Genomic DNA, 27,873 nt, shown 5'->3' with positions numbered 1-27,873 from the left:
TGGGTCGATTCTGCCAAGGGCAGGGCAGATACACTCACTCTCTGGTCCCCATGGCACCAGCCTCCAATGCCTATCATCTCAGATCAAGGGAGGTCCCGTTCACCTACCCCCTACTTCCCACCCCTCACGTTGTTGCTGCCCCCTCCGTACCTGTTTTCTTTCCCATTTGGCAACAGTGACGGGCGCTCAGCCCCCGGGCGTTCTGTGCAAACGTAGGTGTTTCTGCGGGTCATCATGCTGGGAGGGAGGTTGTTCTGCAGGAGACACGGCCAGGAAGGGAGTGACAGGGTGAAGACATGCCCCTGAGCTTCTCCCTCCTCCCTTCTCTGCCCTCCCCATCGATGAGTAAGTCAGGGGCTCGTGTGGGAACCCAGGGTGAGTAGGAGATGGTGAAAGGTCCCAAAGATGTGAAAGTTTCATGAGTAATCCCAGCCACCAAGGCTGAGTCAAGGGAGACCCCTGGAGACTGGAGAAGAGGGGGACACTGAGGAAAAACGAGGCAGGGAAGGTTTCCAGGGGGCATCCTTGTCCACCGCTCTTCTCCCAGCAATGCCCACCTTCTTGAAGTCCAGCCCAGCCACACCAAATGTTTGCTAACGTACTTATTCATGCCACATTCTGTCACTGTGCCTAGCCTGTGCACTGGCTGTCTCACCTGTTAGAACATTCCTCCTACCTTTTCCCCTGACTCACTCCTACATATCTTTCAGGTGTCAGTTCATAATCTACCACCACCCCCGGCCCCAGGCTGTCACGTGCCTCCGTTGGGCTCCCACAGGCCCCTGGGCTCCCCACTGCAGCTTCAATCACTGTGCTGTCAATGTCTGTTCTCATATATGTCCCCATCCCATACTGGGCTGTGAGCTCTGGGAACACAGGGAATATCGGGATTATGCTACCTCATAAACATGTTAGGAAGACAGCCCTCCTTTTCTATTCTCTGGAAGTTTGTCTAAGGTTAGTGTTATTTCTTCTTTAAGTGTTTGGAAGAATTCCACTGGTGGGGGTCACCTGAGCCAGAAATTTTCTTTATAGGGAAGGTTTTCAGTATGAATTCAATTTCTTTAACAAGAATATAAGACTGTTCAGGTTTTCTATTTCTTCTCGTGTCAGTTTTGATACAGCGTGTTTTTAAAGTAATGTGTCCATTTCATCTAAGCTGTTAAATTTATTGGCATAAAGTAGTTCCTAATATCATCTTTTTTTTTTTTTTTTTTTTTGGGACAGAGTCTCGCTGTCGCCCAGGCTGGAGTGCAATGGCGCGACCTCGGCTCACTGCAGGCTCCGCCCCCCGGGGTTCACGCCATTCTCCTGCCTCAGCCTCCAGAGTAGCTGGGACTACAGGCACCTGCCACCTCGCCTGGCTAATTTTTTGTATTTTTAGTAGAGATGGGGTTTCACCGTGTTAGCCAGGATGGTCTCGATCTCCTGACCTCGTGATCCGCCCGCCTCGGCCTCCCAAAGTGCTGGGATTACAGGCGTGAGCCACCGCGCCCGGCCCTAATTTTTGTATTTTTAGTACAGACGGGATTTTGCCATGTTGGCCAGGTTGGTCTTGAACTCCTGACCTCAAGTGATTCACCACCTCAGCCTCCCAAAGTGTTGGGCTTACAGGCATGAGCCACCGTGCCCAGCCTAACAATGCGCTCTTGATGGGGCAGCCTCAGAAGGAGCAGCTCCCTTGCTGGGTCAGTTCTGTGGTGTGGTTGTAACTGTTGTTCCTACCAATCCCGCCCATTGTCCGCTCCTCCAGTCCTTCCTAGAATTTTGTTTTCTTTTTTCTTTAATCACACTCCCACCTCATCCTCTCCTTCTCTGGCCCTGCCGCTCCCACCCATTCTCTGGGTTGTGTGTGGATCATTCTCTGATACGTGGCCCTCAAAGGCTGCCATGTGGAGCTCCAGGTCTCGGGGCTGGGGAAGAGCCAAGGGGCACGAGTTTGTACTTATCTGGAATACTCAGGACACACAGGCATCCCTGCCTCCCTCCTGTGCCACCTGCCTGAAGTTGAGCTGATGCTTTTAAGCTCTGTTTCCCCAAGGCCCTTCTGGTGTAAGGTGGCCAGTGAGCTGTCCTCAGGTGCACCCTCTCCTGGCCCATCCCCACGGGATTCCCTCACAACATTCCACTCCCCTCCCTGTACTGACCCCGGGCTCTGCACAGCCGTGGAGTCCAGGGCCCTGAACCTGGACTAGCAGTCCTCACAGGTGGTGGCAGGGTCACAGCTGGCCAAACCAAACATAGCCAGTCACTGCCAGTTGCTGCTGGCTACTGCTGGTCATGGCCAGACACTGCTGGTCAAAGCCTGTCACAGCCAGTTAAGGCTGGTCATGGCCAGACACCAACAGTCAGGGACAGTTAAAGCTGGTCATAAGTGGTAATGGTCAGACACCACTGGTCACAGCCAGATACCGTTGGCCAAAGGGTGGTCACAGCCAGTCAAGGCTGGTCAAAGCCAGTCACAGCCAGTTGATGCTGGTTAATACTGGTCATGGCTGGACACTGCCAGTAAAGGCTGGTTAATGCTGGCCACAGCTGGCTGCCACTGGTAACAGGTGGACACTGTGGTCAAAGCTTCAGTGGGGCCCTGGCAGGCACTGCCAGTGAAGGCCAGTCACAATCGGCCAAAGCCAGTCAAGGCTGGTGAACGCTGGTAACAGCCAGACACCACCAGCCACCATGGCTGGGTGCCTCCTGATGGTCAGGACCTCTGCCGAAACGTCCCTACCTCGCAAACAGCCGTGCAGTGAGACCTTGGTTTGCCTTGGGTGTTTAGAACCAAAATAAACTGGAAGTACCCAGGGGCACCAAGAGCACTAAGAAGAAGTTAAAAAGATGAATGTTCTCAAGAATGTACGAGAAAAATTAGTATTTAAAAACTTTTTTTTTGTTTGTTTGAGACAAGGTCTCCCTCTGGAGACTCCCAGGCTGGAGTGCAGTGGCATGATCTTGGCTCACTGCAACCTCTGCCTCCTGGACTCAAGTGATCCTCCTCCCTCAGCCTCCCAAGTAGCTGGGACTACCAGCACGTGCCACCACCACACCGGACTAATTTTTCTATTTTTTGTAGGGAAGGGGTCTCACCATTTTGCACAGGTTGGTCTCGAACTCCTGAGCTCAAGCAATCCACCCACTTCAGCCCCTCAAAGTGCTGGGATTCCAGGCATGAGCCACCATGTCCGACTAAAAACTTAATTTTTATGACTTTTTTGTTTTGTTTTGTTTTGAGACGGAGTCTTGCTGTGTCACCCAGGCTGGAGTGCAGTGGCGTGATCTCGGCTCACTGCAATTTCTGCCTCCTGGGTTCAAGCAATTCTCCTGCCTCAGCCTCCTGAGTAGCTGGGATTACAGGCGTGCACCACCACGCCTCGCTAAGTTTTGTATTTTTAGTAGAAATGGGGTTTCACCATGGTGGCCAGGCTGGTCTCGAACTCCTGACCTCGTGATCCACCCTCCTTGGGCCTCCCAAAGTGCTGAGATTACAGGCATGAGCCACTGTGCCCAGCCAACTTCTTTGTTAAACAGCAAAATCTTATGGTAAAAGATAACTATAAGTATTTTGTGTCTGTGTGAGTGGTGACCCATGCTTTTTTCTTTTTTTTGAAACAGAGTCTCGCTCTGTTGCCAGGCTGGAGTGCAGTGGCGCGATCTCAGCTCACTGCAACCTGTGCCTCTGGGTTGAAGCGATTCTCCTGCCTCAACCTCCCAAGTAGCTGGGACTACAGGCATGCGCCACCACAGCCAGCTAATTTTTGTATTTTTAGTATAGATGAGGTTTCACCATGTTGGCCAGGTGGTCTCGATCTCTTGACCTCGTGATCCACCCTCCTCGGCCTCCCAAAGTGCTGGGATTGTAGGTGTGAGCCACCGTGCCTGGCAGGTGACCTATACTTTTAAAAGTTTAGGCCCACAGTTGGCTGAGACTCACACCTGTGTGCACCCTGGCCAAGGCTGGGACTTGACTGGTAGTAACCTGCCATGACCAGCCTCGAAAGGCCAAGGGCACAGCCACGTGGGGCGGCTCCTGAACATGTGCAGAGCAGAGGAGCATGGAGTGGGACTGAATGCAGATGCCGGAAGAGCTGAGGAGCTGGGGAAGCTGCTGCTGCTTCCCACGACTTTTTTTTTTTTTTGAGACGGAGTCTTGCTCTGTCGCCCAGACTGGAGTACAGTGGTGTCATCTTGGCTCACTGCAACTTCTGCCTCCCGGGTTCAAGCGATTCTCCTGCCTCAGCCTCCAGAGTAGCTGGGACTACAGGTGCATGCCACCATGCCCAGCTACTTTTTTTGTATATTTAGTAGAGACGAGGTTTCACTGTGTTAGCCTGACGGTCTCGATCTCCTGACCTCGTGATCTGCCCGCCTTGGCCTCCCAAAGTGTTGGGATTACAGGCGTGAGCCATTGCGCCTGGCATTTTGTTTTTTTTTTTGAAATGGAGTCTCACTCTGTCACCCATCCTGGCGTGCAGTAATGCAATCTCAGCTCACTGTAGCCTCTGCCTCCTGGGTTCAAGTGATTCTCCTGCCACAGCCTCCCAAGTAGTTGGGATTACAGGTGCCTACCACCACGCCCAGCTGATTTTTATATTTTTAGTAGAGATGGGGTTTCACCATATTGGCCAGGCGGGTCTCAAATTCCTGACCTCAAGTGATCCGCCCACCTCTGCCTCCCAAAGTGCTGGGATTACAAGCGTAAGCCACTGTGCCTGGCCTGATTTTTTAAATTACTATTAATATTTTATTTATTGATTTACTGAGACAGGGTTTTGCTCTGTCACCCAGGATGGTGTGCAGTGGCGGGAACACAACTCCCTGTAGCCTCAACCTCCCAGGCTCAAGTGATTCTCCCACCTCGGTCTTTCGCGTAGCTGGGACCACAGGTACATAACATGATGCCTGGCTAATTTTTTTGATTTTTAGTTGAGATGGCGTCTTGCTATGCTTCTTTTTTTTTTTTTTTTGAGACTGAGTCTCGCTCTGTCGCCGAGGCTGGAGGGCAGTGGCGCAATCTCAGCTCACTGCAAGCTCCGCCTCCCGGGTTCACGCCTTCTCCTGCCTCAGCCTCTCCGAGTAGCTGAGACTACAGGCGCCCGCCACCACGCCCGGCTAATTTTTTGTATTTTTAGTAGAGACGGGGTTTCACCGCGGTCTCGATCTCCTGACCTCGTGATCCGCCCGCCTTGGCCTCCCAAAGTGCTGGGATTACAAGCGTGAGCCACCGCGCCCGGCCAACTATGCTTCTTAAACTCCTGGCCTCAAGTGATCCTCCTGCCTCGGCCTCCCAAAATGCCAGGATTACAAGCATGAGCCACCATGCCTGGCCCTTCCCACATTTTTAAAAGCACTTAATTTCCTGCATTCAATCCTTTCTGCCATGAGTACATTCTGCACTTCTTTGACACAGAACACCAATTTATACACTAACATCAAGTGTTAGTGTATAAACTGAGCTCAGGCAAACAGAGGCACTTGATAAATGTTTGTTGAATGAATGAATGGGTGTAAGAAGGAGTTGGTAAGAAGGAGTTCCATCTGGGGAATGAGATGAAGGCTGGGCCTGAGGAATGTGGCCCGGGTGGTGCCCCCAGCCCTGCCCCCAGCCCCGGTCACTCACAGGGGTGCTTGTGCTGTCCTTCCGCCGCTCTGGGATTTCTGCCTTGTTGGGGTTGTGGGCGCTGCTGACCATGGGGCTGGAGGGGGGCAGCCCTCGACTCCCGCTCCCCGCGGCGCTGCAGCTCGCCTTCCGGCCTGGCAGCCGCTCCTCCTTCAGCTCCGCCTCCCCTGTGCTCGTCGGGCTGCGTTTGGGGTGCAGGGGAGCAGGGGATGGGCCACCTGGGGGAGGGGGCACCGTTTAGAGCTGGCATCACCACGGAAACCCAGAACTGACTCTGGGGGATCGTTGGAACCTGAGAATTCCTCATGTGGGCTGCAATCTCTGTGTGACAGAGATTTGACGGTATCTGTCAAAATTACCTTAAGATTACCAACGCACGTATACTGACCTAGAAACTCCAAATCAATGACATCATGCACATACAGGCTATTCATTGCACCTTCTTTTTTTTTTTTTTTTTTTGAGACAAAGTCTGGCTCTGTTGCCTAAGCTGGAGTGCAGTGGCACGATCTCCGCTCACTGCAACCTCCACCTGCCGGGTTCAAGCAATTCTCCTGCCTCAGCCTCCCAAGTAGCTGGAATTACAAGCGTGTGCCACCCCACCCGGCCTGCACCATTAGACTGGGAACAGCCTAAATGCCCCTTAGTAGGGGAATGACTAGATAAGTCAAGGTATTTCCACAGTGGAAAATTATGCAGCTATAAAAAAGAATAACGAAGCACTTTATGCACCAATACAGAATGATCTTCATGATAGACTGGAAAGTAGAAAAGGCAAGACAAGAGATGAAGAGATGGGTCAACAATGTTCTCATTTGTCTACAAAAGCAAAAAAGTGTGTATCTATATCTACTTGCTTATATATGAATATCTCCAAAGGACTATAACTTGTTTCAAAAGGGGAGAATTTCCTTATTGTTTTTATATATCTTTAGTTTCCTTCTTTCTCTTTCTTTTTTTTTATTGAGATAGGATCTCACTCTGTTGCCCAAGCTGAAGTACACTGGTGTGACCTCAGCTCGCTGCAACCTCGGCCTCCTAGGCTCAAGCCATCCTCCTACTTCAGCCTCCCAAGTAGCTGGGATTACAGGCACACACTACCATGCCCAGCTAATTTTTGTATTTTTTTTTGTAGAGATAGGATTTCGCCATGTTGTCCAGGCTGGTCTTGGACTCCTGGACTCCAGCAATCCTCCCACCTTGGCCTCCCAAAGTGCTGGGATTACACGCGTGAGCCACCGCCCCCGGCCCCATATTTATCTCTTTACATGTTTGTTTATGAATAAAATCTCTCCAAGGGAATTCACATAAAACCCATAACAGGGCCAGGCGCAGTGGCTCACGCCTGTAATCCCAGCACTTTGGGAGGCCAAGGCGGGCAGATCATGAGGACAGGAATCGAGACCAGCCTGGCTAACATGGTGAAACCCCGTCTCTACTAAAAATACAAAAATTAGCTGGGCGTGGTGGCATGCGCCTGTAATCCCAGCTACTCGGGAGGCTGAGGCAGGAGAATCGCTTGAACATGGGAGACAGAGGTTGCAGTGAGCAGAGATCACACCTTTGCACTCCAGCCTGGCAATAGTGTGAGACTCCGTCAAAAAACAAAACAAAAACAAAAAAAAAAAACCATAACAGTCGCTGTATTTGAGAAACTGGGAGCTGGGGATATGTGTTGGATGAAGACTTTTTCACTGTCTATCCTTTCCAAACTAACACATTTTCAAGGATGTAACTGTATGAACAATTTCAAAAGCAACACAAAATAATTCTGGTCCCTTCGAACATCTTAGGAATCTACTGTTTTAGAACCCGGGGGTGAAAAGTGATCTCAAACTTGAAAGAGGCAGAAGGTCTGCTTGTCACATCCTCAGGAGCGATACATGCTCAAAAGTCCCAGAACCACAAGCTGAGAGCTCTACAATGACAATGACAGATACCTGGCACCTGCCAGCAATCCCTCTCCCTGAGAATCCCTGGAACTCAGGTCTCAGTGTGGGGAGTTCTGAAGGTTACCATGTTCTAACCATATGATACCAAAGTCACAAGCTCCTTAGGAACTTTCTGAGCACACCCTGTCATTTTACAGGTGGGGAAGACAAGACGCAGGGGCAGGGAATGGTTCGACCTCCAGCAATGGTAGGGATAGGGCAGAAGCACCACTTTCCGTGTGGGGCTCGTGCTGGGTCTCAGCTTCCCTGACACCTCTCTCCTCCCTCACTTCAGTGTGGAAGGGAGGCCAGAGCGCAGGCTCTCAGCAGCCACTTTGTGCAATGTGTCCTCCTGTGCCCCCATTACAGCAGACTAATCCCAGCTGGACTCGATATCAGAGCTCCATCCTGATCCTGATGAGTGGACCAAGGAGACTCTAGCTAACACTTGGGCTGGCTTTTTTTTTTTTTTTTTTTTTTTTTTTAAGACACGGCGGTCTGGCTCTATCACCCAGGCTGGAGTGCAGTGGCACGATCTGGACTCATTGCAACCTCGGCCTCCCAGGCTCAAACCATCCTCCCACCTCAGTCTCTCAAGTAGCTGGGATTACAGGTGCACACCACCATGCCCAGTTAATTGTTTTGTTTTGTTTTTGAGACAGAGTCTCGCTGTTGTTGCCTGGGCTGAAGTGCAATGGCACAATCTCAGCTCACTGCAACCTCCGCTTCCCAGGTTCCAGCAATTCTCCTGCCTCAGCCTCCCAAGTAGCTGAGATTACAGGCACCCACCACCACACCCAGCTAATTTTGATACTTTTAGTAGAGACAGGGTTTCACCATGTTGGTCAGGCTGGTCTCAAACTGCTGACCTCAGGAGATCCACCCAGCTCGGCCTCCCAAAGTGCTGGGATTACAAGGCAAGAGCCACGGCGCCCGGCCTAATTTCTGTATTTTTCTGTAGAGATGAGGTTTCATCATGTTGCCCAGGCTGGTGTGGAACTTGAGAGCTCAAGTGATCCACCCAATTCAGCCTCCCGAAGTGCTGGGATTACAGGCGTGAGCCACTGCACTCAGCCCTGGGCTGGATTCTAAAACTGAGATGTAAGAAGTCTAGGAGCGGGCTGGGCGCGGTGGCTCATGCCTGTAATCCCAGCACTTCGGGAGGCCAAAGCAGGTGGATCATGAGGTCAGCAGATCAACACCATCCTGGCTAACACAGTGAAACCCCATCTCTACTAAAAATACAAAAAATTAGCTGGGCATGGTGGCGGACACCTGTAGTCCCAGCTACTCAGGAGGCTGAGGCAGGAGAATGGCATAAACCTGGGAGGTGGAGCTTGCAGTGAGCCAAGATTGCGCCACTGCACTCCAGCCTGGGCGACAGAGCGAGACTTTGTCTCCAAAAAAAAAAAAAAAAAAGAAAAGAAAAGAAATCTAGGAGCGGCCGAGCACAGTGGCTCACGCCTGCAATCCCAGCACTTTGGGAGGCCGAGGCAGGTAGATCACCTCAGGTCAGGAGTCCAAGACCAGCCAGGCCAACATGGTGAAACCCTGTCTCTACTAAAAATACAAAATTAGCTAGGCGAGGTGGCCCGCGCTTGTAATCCCAGCTCGGGGGCCTGAGGCAGGAGAATCGGTTGAACCTGGGAGACTGAGGTTTCAGCGAGCCAGCAACGCGCCACTGCACTCCAGCCTGGGCGACAGAGCGAGACTCTGTCTCAAAAAACGAAAAAGTAAGAAATCTAGGAGCTGAGAGATCTAAAAAAAAATAAGGTCAGATATGTAAGAGAGAGAAAAAAAAGATCAGACAAGCAGACAGCCTAGTACCTGTCCCAGAGTAAGAACTTCACCCCTGTAGACAAGCGGGGCTGGAAAACGAACAGAGGTGGAAAACACTCTGGAAGTTCCTCAAACTATTATTAAACACAGGGTTACCAGATGACTCAGCAATTCCACTCTCAGATATGTAGCCAAGAGAAATGATGGCAAAACACAGCCACACAAAAACATGGATACAAATGTTCACAGCAGCATCATTCACAACAGCCAAAAAGTGGAGGCAATCCACGTGTTCACGAATGGATAAACAAAATGTGGTCTATCTATGCAATGGAATATTACTTGGCAATGAAAGGAATGAAGTGCTGATATGCGTATCATGGATGAACCTTGAAAACTTTCTGCTAAATGAAAAGAAGCCAGTCACTGAAGGCCACACATCGTGTAATTCCATTTACCTGAAATGTCTAGAATAGCCAAATTCATCGACACAGAAAGTAGATTAGTAGCTGAGGGTGGAAGGGGGACTGGAAGTTGATTTTTTTTTTTTTTTTTTTTTTTTTTGAGAAGAAGTATCACTCTTAACGCCCAGGCTAGAGTGCAGTGGCGCAATCTTGGCTCACTGCAACCTCCGCCTCCCAGGTTCAAGCAATTCTCCTGCCTCAGTCTCCTGAGTAGCTAGGGTTACAGACACCTGCCACTACGCCCAGCTAATTTTTGTATTTTATAGTGGAGATGGGGTTTTGCCATGTTGCCCAGTGGTCTCGAACTCCTGCACTCAGATGATCTCCCTGCCTCAGCCTCCCAAAGTGCTAGGATTACAGGCATGAGCCACCATGCCCAGCCTGGAAGTTGATTGCTAAAGGTTGTGAATTTTCTTTTCGGGGTAATGAAAATGTTCTGAAATTGGTCCTCATGATAGATGTACAACTCTGTAAATATATTAAAGCCACTGAATTGTGCACTTTTTAATTTATTTTTTGAGATGAGGTCTCGCTCTGTCGCCCAGGCTGGAGTGCAGTGGCGCGCGATCACGGCTCACCACGACCTCGATCTTCTGGGTTCAAGAGGTCTCCCTACCTCAGCATCCCAAGTAGCTGGGACCACAGGCGTGTACTACCACACCTAATTTTTAATTTTTTTTGGGTGGGGGACGGAGTCTCACTCTGTGGCCCAGGCTGGAGTGCAGCGGCGCGATCTCGGCGCACTGCAACCTCCACCTCCCAGGTTCAAGCAATTCTCTGCGCCTCAGCCTCCCGAGTAGCTGGGATTACAGGCGCCCGCCACCACACCTGGCTTTTTCTGTATTTTTAGTAGAGACAGGGTTTCACCATCTTGGCCAGGCTGGTCTTGAACTCCTGACCTCATGATCTGCCCGCCTCGGCCTCCTAAAGTGCTGGGATTACAGGAGTGAGCCACCGCGCCTGGCCAATTTTTAATTTTTTTGTAGAGACGGGGTCTTGCTTTGTTGCCTAGGCTGGTCTAAACTCCTGGGCTCAAGCAATCCTCCTGCCCTCAGCCTCCCAAAGTGCTGGGATTACAGGTGTGAGCCACCATGCCCGGCCTGAAATGTGCACGTTGTTTGGTATATGAATTTTAACCTTTTTTTTAGTATATGTGCTGCCGAAGCGAGCACATGAATTTTAACCTTAATAAAGCCGTTAAAAAAAATAGCAGAGAGGGTTAAAATTTGATAAGTGTGTGGGTGAAGGGACCTCTTGGAAGCTTCCTTGCCTAATGGGTGCTGATGGTGGTGTGTACCCATTTTTTTTTCTTTTTTTAATTTTTTTGAGACGAGGTCTTTCTGTTGCCTAGGCTGGAGTGCAATGGCATGATCTCGGCTCACTGCAACCTCCACCTCCCAGTTTCAAGCAATTCTCCTGCTTCAGCCTCCTGAGTAGCTGGGATTATAGGCACGCACCAACACGCCCAGCTAATTTTGTATTTTTAGTAGAGACAGGGTTTCACCATGTTGGCCAGGCCGGCCTCAAACTCCCAGCCTCAGGTGATCCGCCCACCTCAGTCTCCCAGAGGGATTACAGACGTGAGCCACCGTGCCCGGCCCAGATTTAAACTCAGACTCTCTATTCATTTTCTGCAGCAGATGAGATGTCTGTCAGTTGCAGAATGTGGGGTATAATCAGCTGTCTGCCCAGCCCTCTTCCACTAGGAAGAGCCTCTTTCACTTCAGTGTGGAGGCAAAGCCAGAGGGCAGACTCTCAGCAGCCACTTTGTACAATGTGTCCTCCTGTGCCCCAGTTACAGTGGATTAATTCAAACTGGACGCTGACATCACAGCTTCATCCTGGACCAAAGAGATTCCAGTTACCATTTGGACTGGTCTCTAAGGTAAGAAATTGGGGGCTGGGTGTGGTGGCTCACGCCTGTAATCCCAGCACTTTGGGAGGCTGAGGTGGGCGGATCACGAGGTCAGGAGTACAAGAGCAGCCTGGCCAACACGGTGAAACCCCGTCTCTACTAAAAATACAAAAATTAGCCAGGTGTGGTGGCAGGTGCCTGTAATCCCAGCTACTTGGGAGGGTGAGGGAGGAGAACCGCAGTGGCTCATACCTGTAATCCCAGCACTTTGGGAGGCCGAGGGTGGATCTCGAGGTCAGGAGTTCAAGACCAGCTTGGCCAACATGATGAAACCCCGTCTCTACTGAAAATACAAAAATTAGCCGGGCGTTATGGCAGGCGCCTGTAATCCCAGCTACTCGGGAGGCTGAGGCAGAAGAATCGCTTGAACCTGGGCAGCAGAGGTTGCAGTGAGCCGAGATCACACCACTGCACTACAGCCTGGAGGACACAGTGAGACTCCATCTCAAAAAAAAAAAAAAAAAAAATCGGGGAGCTGGGAGATCAGGAAGAAAGATAGGATGAGGTAAGTAAGAAACAAAGGAAAAACCACACAAGCAGAGAGGAAGCAAGACAGAGAGTGTCTGCTCTGGGTCTGGCTGCTTTTCTGGTTTTAATCCCTTCCTGAGCCTGGCTGTGCATTCCTGCCTCCAAGTTCCACGCAATGCCCTGTGTCTTTATAAGAAATTCCTGCCTCTCTGAGGTTAGCTCCAGTGGGTTTCTGTTGCTTGCCAATCAGAGAACCCTGACATAACTCTAAGTCTGGGCCTTGGGGAGGAGGAGGGCGTGTGAGGGCGTGGGGCTGATACTCACAGAAATCGCTATGCCTGCGCTGGCGGTGGTAGGTGGAAGAAGAACTCCGCTGCCCTTTGCTGTGGCTGGTGCCTTTGCTGGAACTTGTTCCATTGGTGGTGTCGCTGGGCGCCCGCACCCGTGCCAGGGCCAGCCCTGGGGCGCCCCGGTCCCCACCCTCCTGCGAGAGGATGACAGATGAGGCTCTTCTGCACCCGAAGTCCCTCCACCCAGGCATCACGCGTTCCCAAGGGCCCCTGGCGCCCCCTGACCTCAGTCTTCCTGCCCAGCAGGAGGTAGGTGGCGGTCACTTCGTTGTACTTCTGGCTGGTCAAGGCCTCTTTGATTTCTTCCCGTGTGTAGCCCATACCCACCATCACCTCTGGGAGGGGAGGATGGAGAGAAGTTTCAGACTCCCAGAAACTTTAACTTCCACCCATTTCTCTTTATTTTTGAGACAGAGTGTCACTCTCTCAGCCAGGCTGGAGTGCAGTGGCACGATCACAGCTCACTGCAGCCTCGGCCTCCCCAGGCTCCGCTGATCCTCCCACCTCGGTTTTTGTATTTTTAGTAGAGACAGGGTTTTGCCATGTTGTCCAGGCTGGTCTGAAACTCCTGGGCACAAGCAATCCACCCACCTGGGCCTCCCAAAGTGCTGGGATTACAGGCATGAGCCACCGCACCTGGCCCACTCCCACCCATTTCTGTGTCATTCAGCGGTGTCTGCTCTTTGACCTGTCCAGTACCCATCTTCCCTTCCCAACAGCATGTTGATTTCCTTTGAAAGAACATTCTTTCCGCTCAGATCACGTGGATGGCTCCCCTGCTCCAACCCTAAGGCAGGTGGATAACCCAGGTCTGGCTAATTAGTGTGTTCTACACCCAAAGCCACACTGACTGGTTCATTGAAGGCATGTGACCCAGATCTCCTTGCCTCCTGGAGAGCAGCCTGGGAAAAAGCTACCACAGAAAACATTCCCAACAACTGTCTCTGAGCACCTGGATCCAACTGTGCCTGAAGGCTGCCTACCCTATTCATTTTAGTTATGTGGCAGAATAAATTATCACTATTAGGTTAAACCATACAAAATTGGTGGTACTGACAATTTTAAACCAATAAAATGGCAATTTCATATGGTTCAACTTTTTGTTGTGTTCAACCTATTAATATAATTAGGTTGATGCAAAAGTAATTCTGGTTTTTGCCATTTAATGGTAAAAACCGTAATTATTATTATTTTAGATGGAATTTTGCTCGTCGCCCAGGGTGGAGTACAGTGGCGCAATCTCAACTCACTGTAACCTCTGCCTCCCGGATTCAAGCAACTCTCGTGCCTCAGCCTCCAGAGGAGCTGGGATTATGGGTGCCCGCCACCACACTCGTCTAATTTTTGTATTGTTGGTAGAGACGAGGTTTTATCATGTTGGCCAGGCTGGTCTCGAACTCCTGACCTCAGGTGATCTGTCAGCCTCAGCCTCCCAAAGTGCTGACATTATAGGCGTGAGCCACTGCGCCTGGCCCTTTTTTCTTTTTTTGAGACACGGTCTCACTCTGTTGCCTAGAGTACAGTGGCATGATCATAGCTCACTGCAGCCTCAAATCGATGGGCTCAAGGGATCCTCCTACCTCAGCTTGCTGAGTAGCTGAGACTACAGGTGCACACCACCACAACTGGCTAATTTTTTATTTTTATTTTTTTGTACAGACAGGGTCTCCCTATGTTGGCCAGGCTGGTCTCCAACTCCTGGGTTCAAGTGATTCTCCTACCTCGACCTCCCAAAGTGCTGGGATTACAGGTATGAGCCACCTCGCCTGGTCTCTTTTTATGTCTTAATATCAAAGCGAACATGGGCCAGGTACAGTGGCTCACACCTGTGATCCCGGCAATTTGGGAAGCTAAGGCAGGCAGATCACCCGAGGTCAGGAGTTTGAGACCAGCATGGCCAACATGGCAAAACCCTGTCTCTACTAAAAATAACAAAAATTAGCAGGGCAAGGCAGCAGGCACCTGTGGTCCCAGCTACTTGGGAGGCTGAGGCACAAGAATCTCTTGATTCTGGGAGGCGGAGGTTGCAGTGAGCCGAGATTGCGCCATTGCACTCCATCCTGGGTGACAGGATGGCTCTCCCTGACCCTCACCGATTCTCTTGGTGTCCCCGAAGTCCTCCTCGGGCTCTGTGTATGGCTTCAACTCCTCACCCTCATAGCCGATGTTGATCCATTTGTCTTTCATGATTTGCTGCAGGCATCGGGAGCAGGGAAGGCGGAAGACAGGTGTCAGAAGGAACCCGAAATCATACAGCTTCCCACCTCCCAGGGGCCCCCAGGTGGGGCTACCGGCCCTGCCCCAAACCTCCGAGGACTAACACCCAGAATTGCGGACTTCCTAAGAGATAGCGCCTCCTGGGCCTCTCTCTCCCCCGCGTCCCCTGCCGGAGCCTCCTGATGCCACCCTCCCTCCTCCGCATCATCTGGGTCCCTGGCACCCTGTAATCATCCTAGGAGCTCATTAGCTAATTACTGGCAAGGCAGGGAGTGGGTGAGCCTGTTGGGGGGGTGGCGTCAGGACAGGCCTGGGAGCTTTTCCCTGGACGGCCTGTCTATCCCCACTCACCAGCAGCAGATCTTTGGTGGGCACGGGAGAGGAAAAGTGTGTCAAGAAGGCTTTTGTGGGTGGGGGCAGGCAGAGTTTAGGGGAGTCAGGAGACGAGAAGGGCCCCCGCTGGCTGTGAGGCTGGGCTCACCTCGAGAGTACAGCGTTTAGCTGGGTTCAGCACCAAAAATCTCCGCAGGATGCTCTCACAGTCTGTTGACATGTAGAAAGGGACCCGGTACTTCCCTCTGAGGACTCGCTCCCGCAGCTCCTGCAGGGATAGGGTTACTGGAGGAGGGGGTCTGCCCCACCCCCCACCTATTACACACACACACACACGCACACACACACACACACAATCTCTGTCCCAGCCCCTTTGATAGAAGTGACAGAAGCTCTGAGTCCCAGCCCTTGACGAGGTAGGCAAAACCCCATTCCTTTCTCCTGACCTCAGTTCCCTGTCATAAAATGGGAACATCATACGGACGCTGCAATTAAAAAAAAAAAATTCTTGGCCAGGCGTGGAGGCCAAGACGGGAGGATCGCTTGAGCCCAGGAGTTCAAGAACAGCCTGGGCAACGTAGGGAGACCTCATCTCTACAAAAAAATAAAAAATGACCTGAGCATGGTGGTGCACACCTGTAATCCAAACACTTTGGGAGGCCGAGGGAGGAGGATCGCTTGAACCCAGGAGTTCAAGACCAGCCTGAACAACCAGCCTGCCTCTACAAAAAAAAAAAAAAAAAAAATTTAAGCTACATAACTTTTCATTCAGAGGAAAACTTGCAGAGAAAGTTTATTATCTGGCCAGGCACGGTGGCTCACGCCTGTAACCCCAGCACTTTGGGAGGCCGAGACAGGCAGATTGCCTGAGGTCAGGAGTTCGAGACCAGCCTGGCTCACATGGTGAAACCCCATCTCCACTAAAAATACAAAAATTAGCTGGGTGTGGTGGTGGCTGCCTGTAGTCCTAGCTACTTGGGAGGCTGAGACACGAGAATCACTAAACTCTCAGGAGGTGGAGGTTGCAGTGAGTTGAGATCACACCACTGCACTCCAGCCTGGGTACCAGGGCGAGATTCTGTCTCAAAAAAAAAAAAAAAGGAAGTTATTCTTTAAGTCAGGTAAGAGGGAGGTAGGTAAGTGAGTCAGCCACTGGGGCCTCAGTCTCCTTATCTGTGAAAGGGATTACAGGACCCACTTCACATGCTTGCTGCCAGGGTACAAGTGAGTTAACATCTGTAAAAATGTGGCCGGGTGTGGTGGCTCACGCCTGTAATTCCAGCACTTTGGGAGGCTGAGGTGGGCAGATCACCTGAGGTCAGGAGATGGAGACCAGCCTGGCCAACATGGCAAAATCCCATCTCTACTAAAAAATATATATATATACAAAAATTAGCTGGGTGTGGTAGCGGACGCCTGTAATCCCAGCTACTCGGGAGGCTGAGGCAGGAGGATCACTTGAACCCAGGAGGCGGAGGTTGCAGTGAGCCCAGATTGCATCACTGCACTCCAGCCTGGGCGGCAGAGCAAGACTCCGTCTCAAAAAAAAAAAAAAAAAAAAAAAAAAAATCTGTAAAATGCTTACCACATGCCTGGCCCAGAGCCAGAGAGCGGTATGTAAATATGAGATTCACTCAAGGGGGAGGAGGCCCTACTGCCTCTCCTGCCTTCTCGTCTCTCCCCTCCCCCAGCCATGCCTGTTGTCCAAAGAGATACACTCCTCAAGGCCATTCATGGATTTATCTGCTGGCTTTCTCTTTACGGGCCTTTTATGAGAGGCCCTACCAAAGCTGTGAAAAATAAGATAAATCCATGGCTTGGCAGACCAGGGGGAGCTCTTTCCATCTGAATAAAAAACTGTAATAGGCCAGGCATGGTGGCTTATGTCTATAATCCCAGCACTTTGGGAGGCCGAGGGGGGAAGATCGCTTGAGCCCGCGAGTTTGAGACCAGCCTGTAGAGACTCTGTCTCTACAACAAATACAAAAATTAGCCAGGTGTGGTGGTACATGCCTGTGGTCCCAGCTACTCGGGAGGCTGAAGCAGGAGGATTGCTTGAGTCCGGGAGGTTGAGGCTGCAGTAAGCTGTGACTGCACCACTGCACTCCATCCTGGGTGACTGAGACCTTGTCTCAAAAAACAAACAAACAACAAAAAAAAAGAAGGGAGGCAGAAAACAGGTAGGAATGAATTGACCGTGGGGGGTGAACAGGACTCCTTTGGGACAGAGTCCTCTGCTGTGGCATTCTCCTAAAAGGGCTGAAAGATGCCCATGCCTGGGAGCCTCTGCAGATCATAAAGGGCTATTAATATTTAATTTGGATCACTTTCAGGACACTTACCCCTTAGCAGGCAGTGTTCTAAGTGCTTTATGCATATTACATCCATTTTCACAACGCCATGAAGCCCGGTTATAGCGCCCACCTTCCAGACGAGGAGGTTGAGGCCTGGAGGGGTTTGGTCACTTGCCCCAGGATTGCACAGCCAGAAAGTGGCAGGGCCTTGGCTCTGGAGCCTGTGCTGTGAGACCACCATGCCACACTGCCTATCACGTGATGGGGGAGAAGAAGCCATCAGGCCACTACTGCCACCTCCAGCACAGCTCCCAAGCATGATGCTGTGGCCAGATGCCAAGCTCCAGCGAAGGGCTTAACATATGCAGACGGGCTGCAAGCAGATGCTTTTTTTTTTTTTTTTTTTAAAGAGACAGGCTCTTGTTCTGTCACCGAAGCTGGAGTGCAGTGGTGTGATCATAGTTCGCTGTAGCCTGGAACTCCTGGGCTCAAGCAATTCTCCCACCTCAGCATCTCAAGTAGCTGGGACTATAGGCATGCACCACAATGCCCAGCTAATTTAAAAAATATTTTTTGTAGAGATGGGGTCTTGAAATGTTGCCCAGGCTGGTGTCAAACTCTTTTTATTTTTTGAGATGGAGTCTTGCTCTGTTGCCCAGGCTAGAGTGCAGGGGTGGAATCTCGGCTCACTGGAGCCTCTGCCTCCCAGGTTCAAGTGATTCTCCTGGATCAGTCTCCCGAGTAGCTGGGACTACAGGCACACGCCACCACGTCTGGCTACTTTTTGTATTTTTAGTAGAGATGGGGTTTCACTATGTTGGCCAGGCTGGTCTCAAACTCTTGACCTCCAGTGATCTGCCCGCCTCCACCACCCAAGGTGCTGGGATTACAGGCGTGAGCCACCACACCTGTCCTGAATACTCTTAATGTCTTCATCTTACAGGTGGGGAAACTGAGGTTCAGAAAAGGACATGTCCAAGGTCACTCAGAAAGGAAATGACAGAGCTAGAACCTGCCTCTTCTCAGCTGTGTGCCTCCTTTGCCCAGCAAGGCCTGAGGTACCTGGTGGGAACACCAGGACGGCAGAAAGTGACAAGGGCCTGGGGCAGGTAAGACACTGGCCTGGCCCTTCAAAAAGGTCTCTTAGCTTCATGCTTGAGGCTCAGAAAAATTATTCTGTGACAGCACCTCCCCACCCTAGGCTTCAGCTATGGCCAGAGTGTCAGAGGCTGTTTTGTTTGTTTCTTTGTTTTGTTTTTTTGAGACAGAGTCTTGCTCTGTCATCCAGGCTAGAGTGCTGTGGTGTGATCTCGGCTCACTACAACCTCTGCCTCCCTGGTTCAAGTGATTCTCCTGCCTCAGCCTCCCGAGTACCTGGGATTACACGCACGCGCCACCACGCACAGCTAATTTTTGTGTTTTCAGTAGAGACGGGGTTTTACCATGTTGGCCAGGCTGGTCTTGAACTCTTGACCTCAGGTCAACTGCTCACCTCAGCCTCCCAAAGTGCTGAGATTACAGGCCTGAGCCACCGTGCTCGGCCAGAAGGCTGTCTTGAATGAGCACTTTGCATCCCTGATCTCAGCCAGTCCTTAAAAATCACTGCCACAACGTTGGTATCATCTTTTTTTTTGAGACAGAGTCTCGCTCTGTTGCCCAGGCTGGAGTACAGTGGCGAGCTCTCCGCTCACTCCAAGCTCCACCTCCTGGGTTCACGCCATTCTCCTGCCTTAGCCTCCCGAGTGGCTGGGACTACAGGCGCCCGCCACCACACCCGGCTAATTTTTTATATTTTTAGAAGAGATGGGGTTTCAGCGTGTTAGCCAGGATGGTCTCGATCTCCCGACCTCGTGATCTGCCCGCCTCGGCCTCGCAAAGTGCTGGGATTACAGGCGTGAGCCACCATGCCCGGCCCACAGGGTTGGTATCTTTATGATCTTCATTGAACAGCAGGTGAGACTGAGGCTTAGCAGGGTTGGCTATTTGGCCAAGGCCACTGTGAAGAAGGGACTCCCTCCTCTTCATCACTCAGGGCTCTGCATTGATGGTCTGTCCTCTGCAAGTATTTCCCTGACTTTCCAATTTCAGATCACAGTACGTGCTCCTCACGGGCCACAGAGAGCAGGACAGAGCGTCCCAGCTGCAGAATTCCTGCCCCAATGCACCCCCGATTCCAATACAGAGGAAACACCAGGCAACCCAAATTGAGGGACGTTCTGCAAAATTAACTGGCCTGAACTAATCGATAATGTCAATGTCACGAAAGACAAAAGAGAGGCTGAGAACTGTTCCGGATGAAAGGAGACACAAGAGATGGCGCAGCTAAATGCAACGCAGGGATCCGAGTGGATCCCTGACTGGGAAAAAAAAATAGCTGCCAAAGATATTCCTGGGATGATGGATGAAATCTGAGTATGGGCCACGGTGTAGAGGCCAGGATTATACCACTGCTGTATTTCCTGTATGTCACCATCAACAGGAAAACGCCCCTGGTCTCAAGAGATAACCCGCTGTCGCCTTCAGGGATAAAAGGACACAGCGTCTGCAACTAACTGTCAAATGCCCCATCAATGTCGATGAGGGCAGCAAAGATCACGTGCAAATACAGACAGATACAGCAAATGTGGACACAGGCCAGCGACTGTGAAGCTCCTGAAACATACCATGTGTTAATTGCTCTATTGTTGCAACTTTTCCGTAGATTGGCAATCATTCAAAATAAAAAGTTCAGGCCGGGCGCAGTGGCTCACGCTTGTAATCCCAGTACTTTGGGAGGCCGAGGCGGGCGGATCACGAGGTCAGGAGATCGAGACCACGGTGAAACCCCGTCTCTACTAAAAATATAAAAAATTAGCTGGGCGTGGTGGCGGGCGCCTGTAGTCCCAGCTACTCGGAGAGGCTGAGGCAGGAGAATGGCGTGAACCCGGGAGGCGGAGCTTGCAGTGAGCTGAGATCGCGCCACTGCACTCCAGCCTGGGCGACAGAGCGAGACTCCGTCTCAAAAAAAAAAAAAAAAAAACCAAAATAAAAAGTTCAAAGGGAAAAAAAAAAAGCAAGCAACAACTCAGCCCACACCTCCCATCCCCTTACACTATTCCCCCGACCCCACATAGCACTGGCCAGCATCTGATATCGTATCTAGTTTGCATATTTGTTTTGTTAGCTGCCTGGCCCCAGTAGGAATGTTAGTCTGGGAAGACAGGAATTGTTTTGTTTGAAGCGAAGTGCACAATTCAATGGTTTTTAGTATATGCATGGAGTTGCACAATCATTACTACATTCAATTTATTTATTTATATTTTTGAGACAGAGTCTCGCTATGTCGCCCAGGCTGGAGTGCAGTAGCCCAATCTTGACTCACTGCAACCTCTGCCTCCCAGGTTCAAGCGATTCTCCTGCCTCAGCCTCTCCAGTAGCTGGGATTGATTACAGGTGCCCGCCACCACACCCGGTTAATTTTTGTATTTTTAGTAGAGGCGGGGTTTCACCATGTTGGCCAGGCTGGTCTCGAACTCCTGACCTCAGGTGATCCGCCCGCCTCAGCCTCCCAAAGTGCTGGGAATATAGGCGTGAGCCATCAGACCGGCCACTACATTCAATTTCAGAACATTTTTCATCACCTCAAAAGAAACTCAGTACCCTTTAGCAATCAACCTCCAACTGGCTCCTCCCTCCCAGCCTCAGGCAACCAGTAATCCACTTTCTGTCTCTATGGATTTGCCTATTCTGGACATTTCACATTAATGGAATCATACACTCTGTGGCCTTATGTGACTGGCTTCTGTCACTCAGCACAATGTTTTCAAGGTTCACGCACGCGTAGCATATACGAGGGCGGGGTTTCTTTGTTTGTTTGTTTTTTAATTTCTTTTTGGAGACAGGGTTTCCCTCTGTCACCCAGGCTGGAGTGCAGTGGCACGATCTCAGCTCACTGCAGTCTTGATCTCCCAGGTTCAAGTGATCCTCCCACATCAGCCTCCCAGGTAGCTGGGACTACAGGCGTGCGCCATTATGCCTGGTTAATTTTTGTATTTTTTGTAGAGACAGCGTCTCCCTACGTTGCCCAGGCTGGTCTCGAACTCCTAGGCTCAAGTGATCCTCCCGCCTCTGCCTCCCAAAGTGCTGGGATTATAGGCATGAGCCACCGCACCCGGCCAAGCAGGAGTTTTTGCCTCTGTTGTTCTCGCCTTACATGCAAAGCCCAAAACAGAGCCTGACACAGAGAGGTGGCCCATACATATTAGCTCAGTGAACGGATGAGTCAGGATTTTAACTCAAGCCTGTTGGCTGCAAAGATCATGCCCTTAACCCCAGCATGGCATGGTCCATCCGGCTGGCCTCACTGCAGAGGGGACTTGAATCCTGCCCATCCCCCGTCTTCCCATGAGAACTCAGGCCAGTCCCACCACTGAGGCCCTCTGCAGGGGAGGTGTCGGGGGGATGGGGGCCTGACTGTGGGGAGGGGCTGACGCCCCCGCACCCAGCCCCACCCGGTACCTTGAGGTTGTGCCCGTCGAAGGGCAGGGAGCCGCTGACGAGGGTGTACAGGATGACTCCCAGGCTCCAGATGTCCACCTCTGGCCCGTCATACTTCTTGCCCTGAAACAGCTCCGGGGCGGCGTATGGGGGGCTCCCGCAGAACGTGTCCAGCTTCGAGCCCAGCGTGAACTCGTTGCTGAAGCCAAAGTCAGCAATCTTGATGTTGGCCTCGGCATCCAGCAAGAGGTTCTCAGCCTAGGGGGAGAGGAGAGGGCGGAAAGTGGGACTTGAGACTAAAGCCCTTCGTGGACGTGGGAGGCAGACAGGAGCACAGGCTCTAGGGCTGGCCTACAGGGATCAACTCTTGGGCCTGTCCTTTACTCTCTGCCTGACCTTAGGTAGTGACTTTACCTCGCTGAGCCTCAGTTTCCTCATCCATAGAATGGGGATAATCTTAGTCCCTACTTAATAGAGCAGTTTGAGAATTATGAGTTAATCCGCATAGAAAACCTAGCACAGGCCAGACATGGTGGCTCACGCCTATAATTCTAGCACTTTGGGAGGCCAAGGCAGGTGGATCGCCTGAGGTCAGTTCAAGATCAGCCTGGCCAACATGGTGAATCCCCGTCTCTACTAAAAATACAAAAATTGGGCTGAGCACGGTGGCTCACACCTGTAATCCCAGGACTTTGGGAAGCCGAGGTGGGCGGATCACCTGAGGTCGGGAGTTCGAGACCAGCTTGACCAACATGGAGAAACCCTGTCTCTACTAAAAATACAAAATTAGCTGGGCGTGGTGGGACATGCCTATAATCCCAGCTACTCAGGAGGCTGAGGCAGGAGAATCGCTTGAACCCAGGAGGTGGAGGTTGCGGTGAGCCGAGATCACGCCATTGCACTCCAGCCTGGGCAACAAGAGTGAAACTCCGTCTCAAAAAAACATAAAGATAAAAATTAGCCGGGCATGGTGGTGTGTGCCAGTAGTCCCAGGTACTCAGGAGGCTGAGGCACAAAAATTGCTTGAACCTGGGAAGCAGAGGTTGCACTGAGCTGAGACTCTGCCACTGCACTCCAGCCTAGGCAACAGAGTAAGAACTTGTCTCAAAAAAACCCAGAAAAGCTAGAACAGTATTTCATACCCAGTGAACACTATGTAATATCACTATTACCCCGTGTGGTCTGCAGATCTAGGGGTCTTCAGGTAATCTCCTGCCCCTCTTAGAGCCTCAAGTTACCCAGCAGAAACAAAATAAGGCCTGATTGCTCAAGGCCCAGGAAAATGAAAGCAATAACTTAATCCTGGATGCATATCTACCATGCACTAGGCTCTGTGGACTATCAATTATAACAGTGTCCGTCTGCATAACGTGAAGGTGAAACTACAGACTCTTGGAGAATTCCAGCTGCAAATCCCAGCTCCACCACTCACTCGCTGTGTGAACTTCAGGTGGGTTACCAGACCTCTCTGTGCCTCAGTTTCCTTGTATGTAAACTGAGGGTGATCCCGACACCTGCCTCAAGCGCAGTTGTGGGTTTAAGCGTAAAGTGCTCACAGCGGCCCCTAGAACACAGTCAGTGATCAGTAAACATTTCATGGCCGGGCGCGGTAGCTCACGCCTGTAATCTCAGCACTTTGGGAGGCCAAGGCAGGCAGATCTGAGGTCAGGAGTTCGACACTAGCTTGGGCAATATGGTGAAACCCCATCTCTACTAAAAATACAAAAATTAGCCAGGCGTGGTGGCGGGCGCCTGTAATCCCAGCAACCTGGGAGGCTGAGGCAGGAGAATTGCGTGAGCTGCGATGGCATTACTGTACTCCAGCCTGGGCAACACAGCGAGACTCCATCTCAAAAATAAGTGAATAAATAAATAAACATTTTGTATTGTTATAAAGTTTTGTCTATTTTTTTGCGGCATGCGGTCTTGCAATTGCCATTTCACAAGGGAGGAAACAGAAGCTCCGGGAGGCCACATCTCACGCCCATTGCAAGAAAGCAGCAGAACTAGAATCTAAACAAGGCCACCCATTTCCACAGTACACGGAGGAAGAAGCCTCCAGCCTTCTCACTACAGACGCACAGCTCCACCTTTCAAAATGTCACCCGCGTCTGGCCCGTCCCAACTGCGGTCCTTCCCTCACCCAGGTCACCAGCATCCCTGGCTTCCCCCCAACTGCGGTCCTTCCCTCGCCCAGGTCACCAGCATCTCTGGCTTCCTCCCAGGTCTCCCTATGTCTCCTGGTTTATTTCTGGACCACTCTTCCCCAGCTCCTGCCCCAGTAAGGGCCCAAACCCTACAAAGACACACCACAGAGCTCCTCCCTAAACCTGAATCTAATAGCATTTGCCTTGCTCAGGGCTTGCTTTTTTTTATTTTTTTATTTTTGAGACGGAGTCTCACTCTGTCACCCAGGTTGGAGTGCAGTGGCACAATCTCGGCTCACTGTAACCTCTTCCTCCTGGGTTCAGGCAATTCTCCGGCCTCAGCCTCCCGAGTAGCTGGGACTACAGGCGCCCACCACCACACCCAGCTATTTTTTTTATTTTTAGTAGAGACGAGGTCTCGCCATGTTGGCCAGGCTGGTCTCGAACTCCTGACCTCAGGTGATCCGCCCACCTCGGCCTCCCAAAAAGTGCTGAGATTACAGGTGTGAGCCGCCACGCCAGGCCAGGGATTACATTTCTTTTCCTGCCATTTGAGGCTCCGCAATCCAGCCCCAAGGTCACATTTGTGTTGGTCCCCTTGGTTGGTACCCCTGGTGTACTAATAGGACCCCAAAACTCGTGTTAGCTGCTTTGGGGACCCTCCACCAGGGGGCGTACGACCTCCAGGTTAATCATGGAAGGCTCTAAGGTGCTGCCTCCAGGGCCGTGTGGAGGGACACCCTAGCCCAGTGGAAGGAAGTGAAGAGAGGGTTAGCACTTCAACCTCTACAGCAATTTGTTTTTTGTTTTCATTTTGTATTATTTTTCTTTTTTTCAGACGCACTTTCTGCTTTTGTATTTTTTGTTGTTGTTTTTAGAGACAGGGTTTTTGCTCTGTCGCCCAAGTTGGAATGCAGTGGCGCGATCATGGCTCACTGCAACCTCAACCTCCTGGGCTCAAGGGATCCTCCCGCCTCAGCCTCCTGAGTAGCTGTGACCACAGGCATACGAGCTAATTTTTCTCTTTTTTTTTTTTTGAGATGGAGTCTTGCTCTGTTGTCCAGGCTGGAGTACACTGGTGTGATCTTGGCACACTGTGACCTCCACCTCCCAGGTTCAAGCAATTCTCATGCCTCAGCCTCTCAAGCAGCTGGAATTACAGGCACGTGCCATGACGCCCAACTAATTTTTGTATTTTTATGAGAGATGGAGTTTCACCACATTGCCCAGGTTGGTCTTGAACTCCTGGCCTCAAGTGATCTGCCCGCCTAGGCCTCCCAAAGTGCTGGGACAGGTGAGAGCCACCACGCCCAGCCCAGCTAATTTTTTACAATTATTTTTTGTAGAGATGGGGTCTTGCTGTGTTGCCCAGGCTGTTCTCGAACTTCTGGGCTCAAGCAATCCTCCCACCTCAGCCTCCCAAAGTGCTAGGATTACAGGTGTGAGACTGCGCCTGGTCCTCCATAGGAATTTGACTGTGGAATTTCTTTAGAAACTAATAATAGCTTTTAAAATGGGGTTTGTGGCTGGGCACAGTGGCTCACACCTGTAATCCCAGCACTTTGGGAGGCCAAGGCGGGCAGATCACCTGAGGTCAGGAGTTTGAGACCAGCCTGGCCAACGTGGCAAAACCCTGTCTCTACTAAAAATACAAAAATTAGCCGGGCGTGGTGGTGCCCACCTGTAATCCCAGCAACTTAGAAGGCTGAGGCAGGAGGATCACTTGAGCCCAGGAGTTCGAGACCAGCCTGGACAACAGTGAGACCCCTTGTCTACAAAAAAAATTAAAAATTAAGCCAGGTTTGGTGGCTCACACCTGTGGTTCCAGCTACTCAGGAGGCTTCGGTGGGAGGACTGCTTGAGCCCAAGAGATCAAGGCTACAGTGAGCTGTGATGGAACCATCACGCTTCAGCATGAGCAAAACAAAACAAAACAAAACAAAACAAAACAAAACAAAACAACAAAACCAACCCAGTCCTTCCTCATAGATAGTTCCAGAAGCACTTCCTTAAAGCACTTAGGATGCCGCCTAGCACACAGGTGCTCACAAAACGACAGTCAAGACAACCAGATTTGAGCCAACCAAACGTTCAGCCACCTGGTCTTGGAACGCGAGGCCTGAGACATGCAGTGGAAGGTGTGGAATGCAGACCCTGGGGCCACAGGTACTCGAGGAGGCTGCCTGGCTCAGCTCCTACAGGTAGCTGGGCTGGAGTCCCGTTGAGTCCCTTCCTGCCTAGTACTGGCCAAGGTGGCTTTTCTCTCAAAGCCCCTTCTCAGACTGGACACGGTGGCTCACATCTGTAATCCCAGCACTCTGGGAGGCCGAGGCAGGTGGATCACCTGAGGTCAGGAGTTCAAGACCAAGCCTGGCCAACATGGTGAAACCCCATCGCTACTAAAAATACAAAAATTAGCTGGGTGTGGTGACAGATGCCTGTGATCCCAGCTACTTGGGAGGCTGAGGCAGGAGAATCGCCTGAACCCGGGAGGCGGAGGTTGCAGCAAGCCGAGATGGGGCCACTACACTCCAGCCTGGGCAACAGTGTGAGACTCCGTGTCAAAAATAAAAGTAAAAATGAAGTCCCTTCTCAAGTTCTCAGATTCCCGGCCGGGCGCGGTGGCTCACGCCTGTAATTCCAGCACTTTGGGAAGCCGAGACGGGCAGATCACAAGGTCAGGAGATTGAGACCATCCTGGCTAACACTGTGAAACCCTGTCTCTACTGAAAACATAAAAAATTAGCCGGGTGTGGTGGTGGGGGCCTGTAGTCCCAGCTACTTGAGAGGCTGAGGCAGGAGAATGGCGTGAACCTGGGAGGCAGAGCTTGCAGTGAGCAGAGATCGCGCCACTGCACTCCAGCCCAGGTGACGGAGTGAGATTCTGTCTCAAAAAAAAAAAAAAGTTCTCAGATTCCTGTGACTCTGGGACCCTGCGGGGAGGGTGACTCTGGGGCTCTGCAACCTAAATCCTCAAGGAGTCCCGAATGTCCTAAGGTCAGAGAATGCCAAGGTCCCAAAGGCTCTGAGAGCGACGAACCCCTTATCATGTCCCAGCGTCCTTATCCAACAGCCCTGTAGCGTCCAGGGCCGTTCTGGGACACTTTGTTTCTCCCTGCTTTGTTCACTCCTCCTGTCCCCTCCTCCCCATCCGCTCCCCCATCTGCTGGCCTTGTTTCTGCCACAAAAGCTTGGGAAAGGGTCAAGGGGGTGCTGGGTGCGGAGGGAGGAGCAGGAGGAGAAAAGGGCTGGAGGAATTTGCTGGAGGCCACGGGAACCATGGGGGGTGGGGGCAGGGAGAAGTCTATGGGCTGAGCTGGGGTCCCCGAGATCACAGCAGGTCAGGGGCTTACCTTCAGGTCCCTGTGTACAATATTTTTCTGGTGACAATAGTGCACAGCCGAAACAATCTGGGAGGGAGGGGGAAGGTTGGTTATTTGTGGCTCCTGAAACCCTCAGCCCCCTTCAATAGACTATGAAATCACTCACGACTGGGCCCCAGGTCTCCCCAAGGCACAGCCCGAGACCTGGGGCCTCGCACCCTGATTCAGTCACAGCAAGAGGTACCCGTGGAACCTGGGCAGACACACGCCTCCCCCAAAACACGCCCATGCCCAGGGATGTCGGAACCAAGGCATGGGGACCAGCCTGTCTTGACCTTCACATCTGGAAACTCCCATGACGATATCCCATACCTGTAGATAGACAGGCTGCCCCAACTCACCAGCGCTTATGGCCCTTGAGTTCAGGACAGCTGTGTCAAGGCAGAGACACCCTCACACCTGCACATCTGCTTAGTCCACACGCCCCGGCAACCTCACACCCGCATCTCCTCTTACCCCACACACCTGGCACGCTCACACCTGCACATCTTCTTACCCCTCA

At 51.5% G+C, this 27,873-nt stretch overlaps 1 protein-coding gene across 2 annotated transcripts in view; it reads right to left on the bottom strand.

The window, feature by feature from the left end:
• Positions 1 to 27,873, bottom strand: part of MARK4 (microtubule affinity regulating kinase 4) — a 51,044-nt gene that overhangs the window by 9,332 nt on the left and 13,839 nt on the right. For both annotated transcript variants that reach the window (XM_032177505.2, XM_032177504.2), the window contains exons 7-14: positions 27,342 to 27,398; positions 21,863 to 22,099; positions 15,220 to 15,339; positions 14,615 to 14,714; positions 12,747 to 12,856; positions 12,496 to 12,655; positions 5,615 to 5,832; positions 151 to 254 (exon numbers count right to left, since the gene is read on the bottom strand). In XM_032177505.2, coding sequence (XP_032033396.1) covers positions 151 to 254; positions 5,615 to 5,832; positions 12,496 to 12,655; positions 12,747 to 12,856; positions 14,615 to 14,714; positions 15,220 to 15,339; positions 21,863 to 22,099; positions 27,342 to 27,398 — 1,106 coding nt within the window. The remainder of the gene's footprint in view (positions 1 to 150; positions 255 to 5,614; positions 5,833 to 12,495; positions 12,656 to 12,746; positions 12,857 to 14,614; positions 14,715 to 15,219; positions 15,340 to 21,862; positions 22,100 to 27,341; positions 27,399 to 27,873) is intronic.

Source organism: Hylobates moloch, unplaced genomic scaffold (assembly GCF_009828535.3).
Source record: "Hylobates moloch isolate HMO894 unplaced genomic scaffold, HMol_V3 SCAFFOLD_15, whole genome shotgun sequence".
Classification (NCBI taxonomy): domain Eukaryota; kingdom Metazoa; phylum Chordata; class Mammalia; order Primates; family Hylobatidae; genus Hylobates; species Hylobates moloch.
Note: the sequence above shows the minus strand (reverse complement) of the source record. Positions and strands in the feature narration are given on the sequence as shown.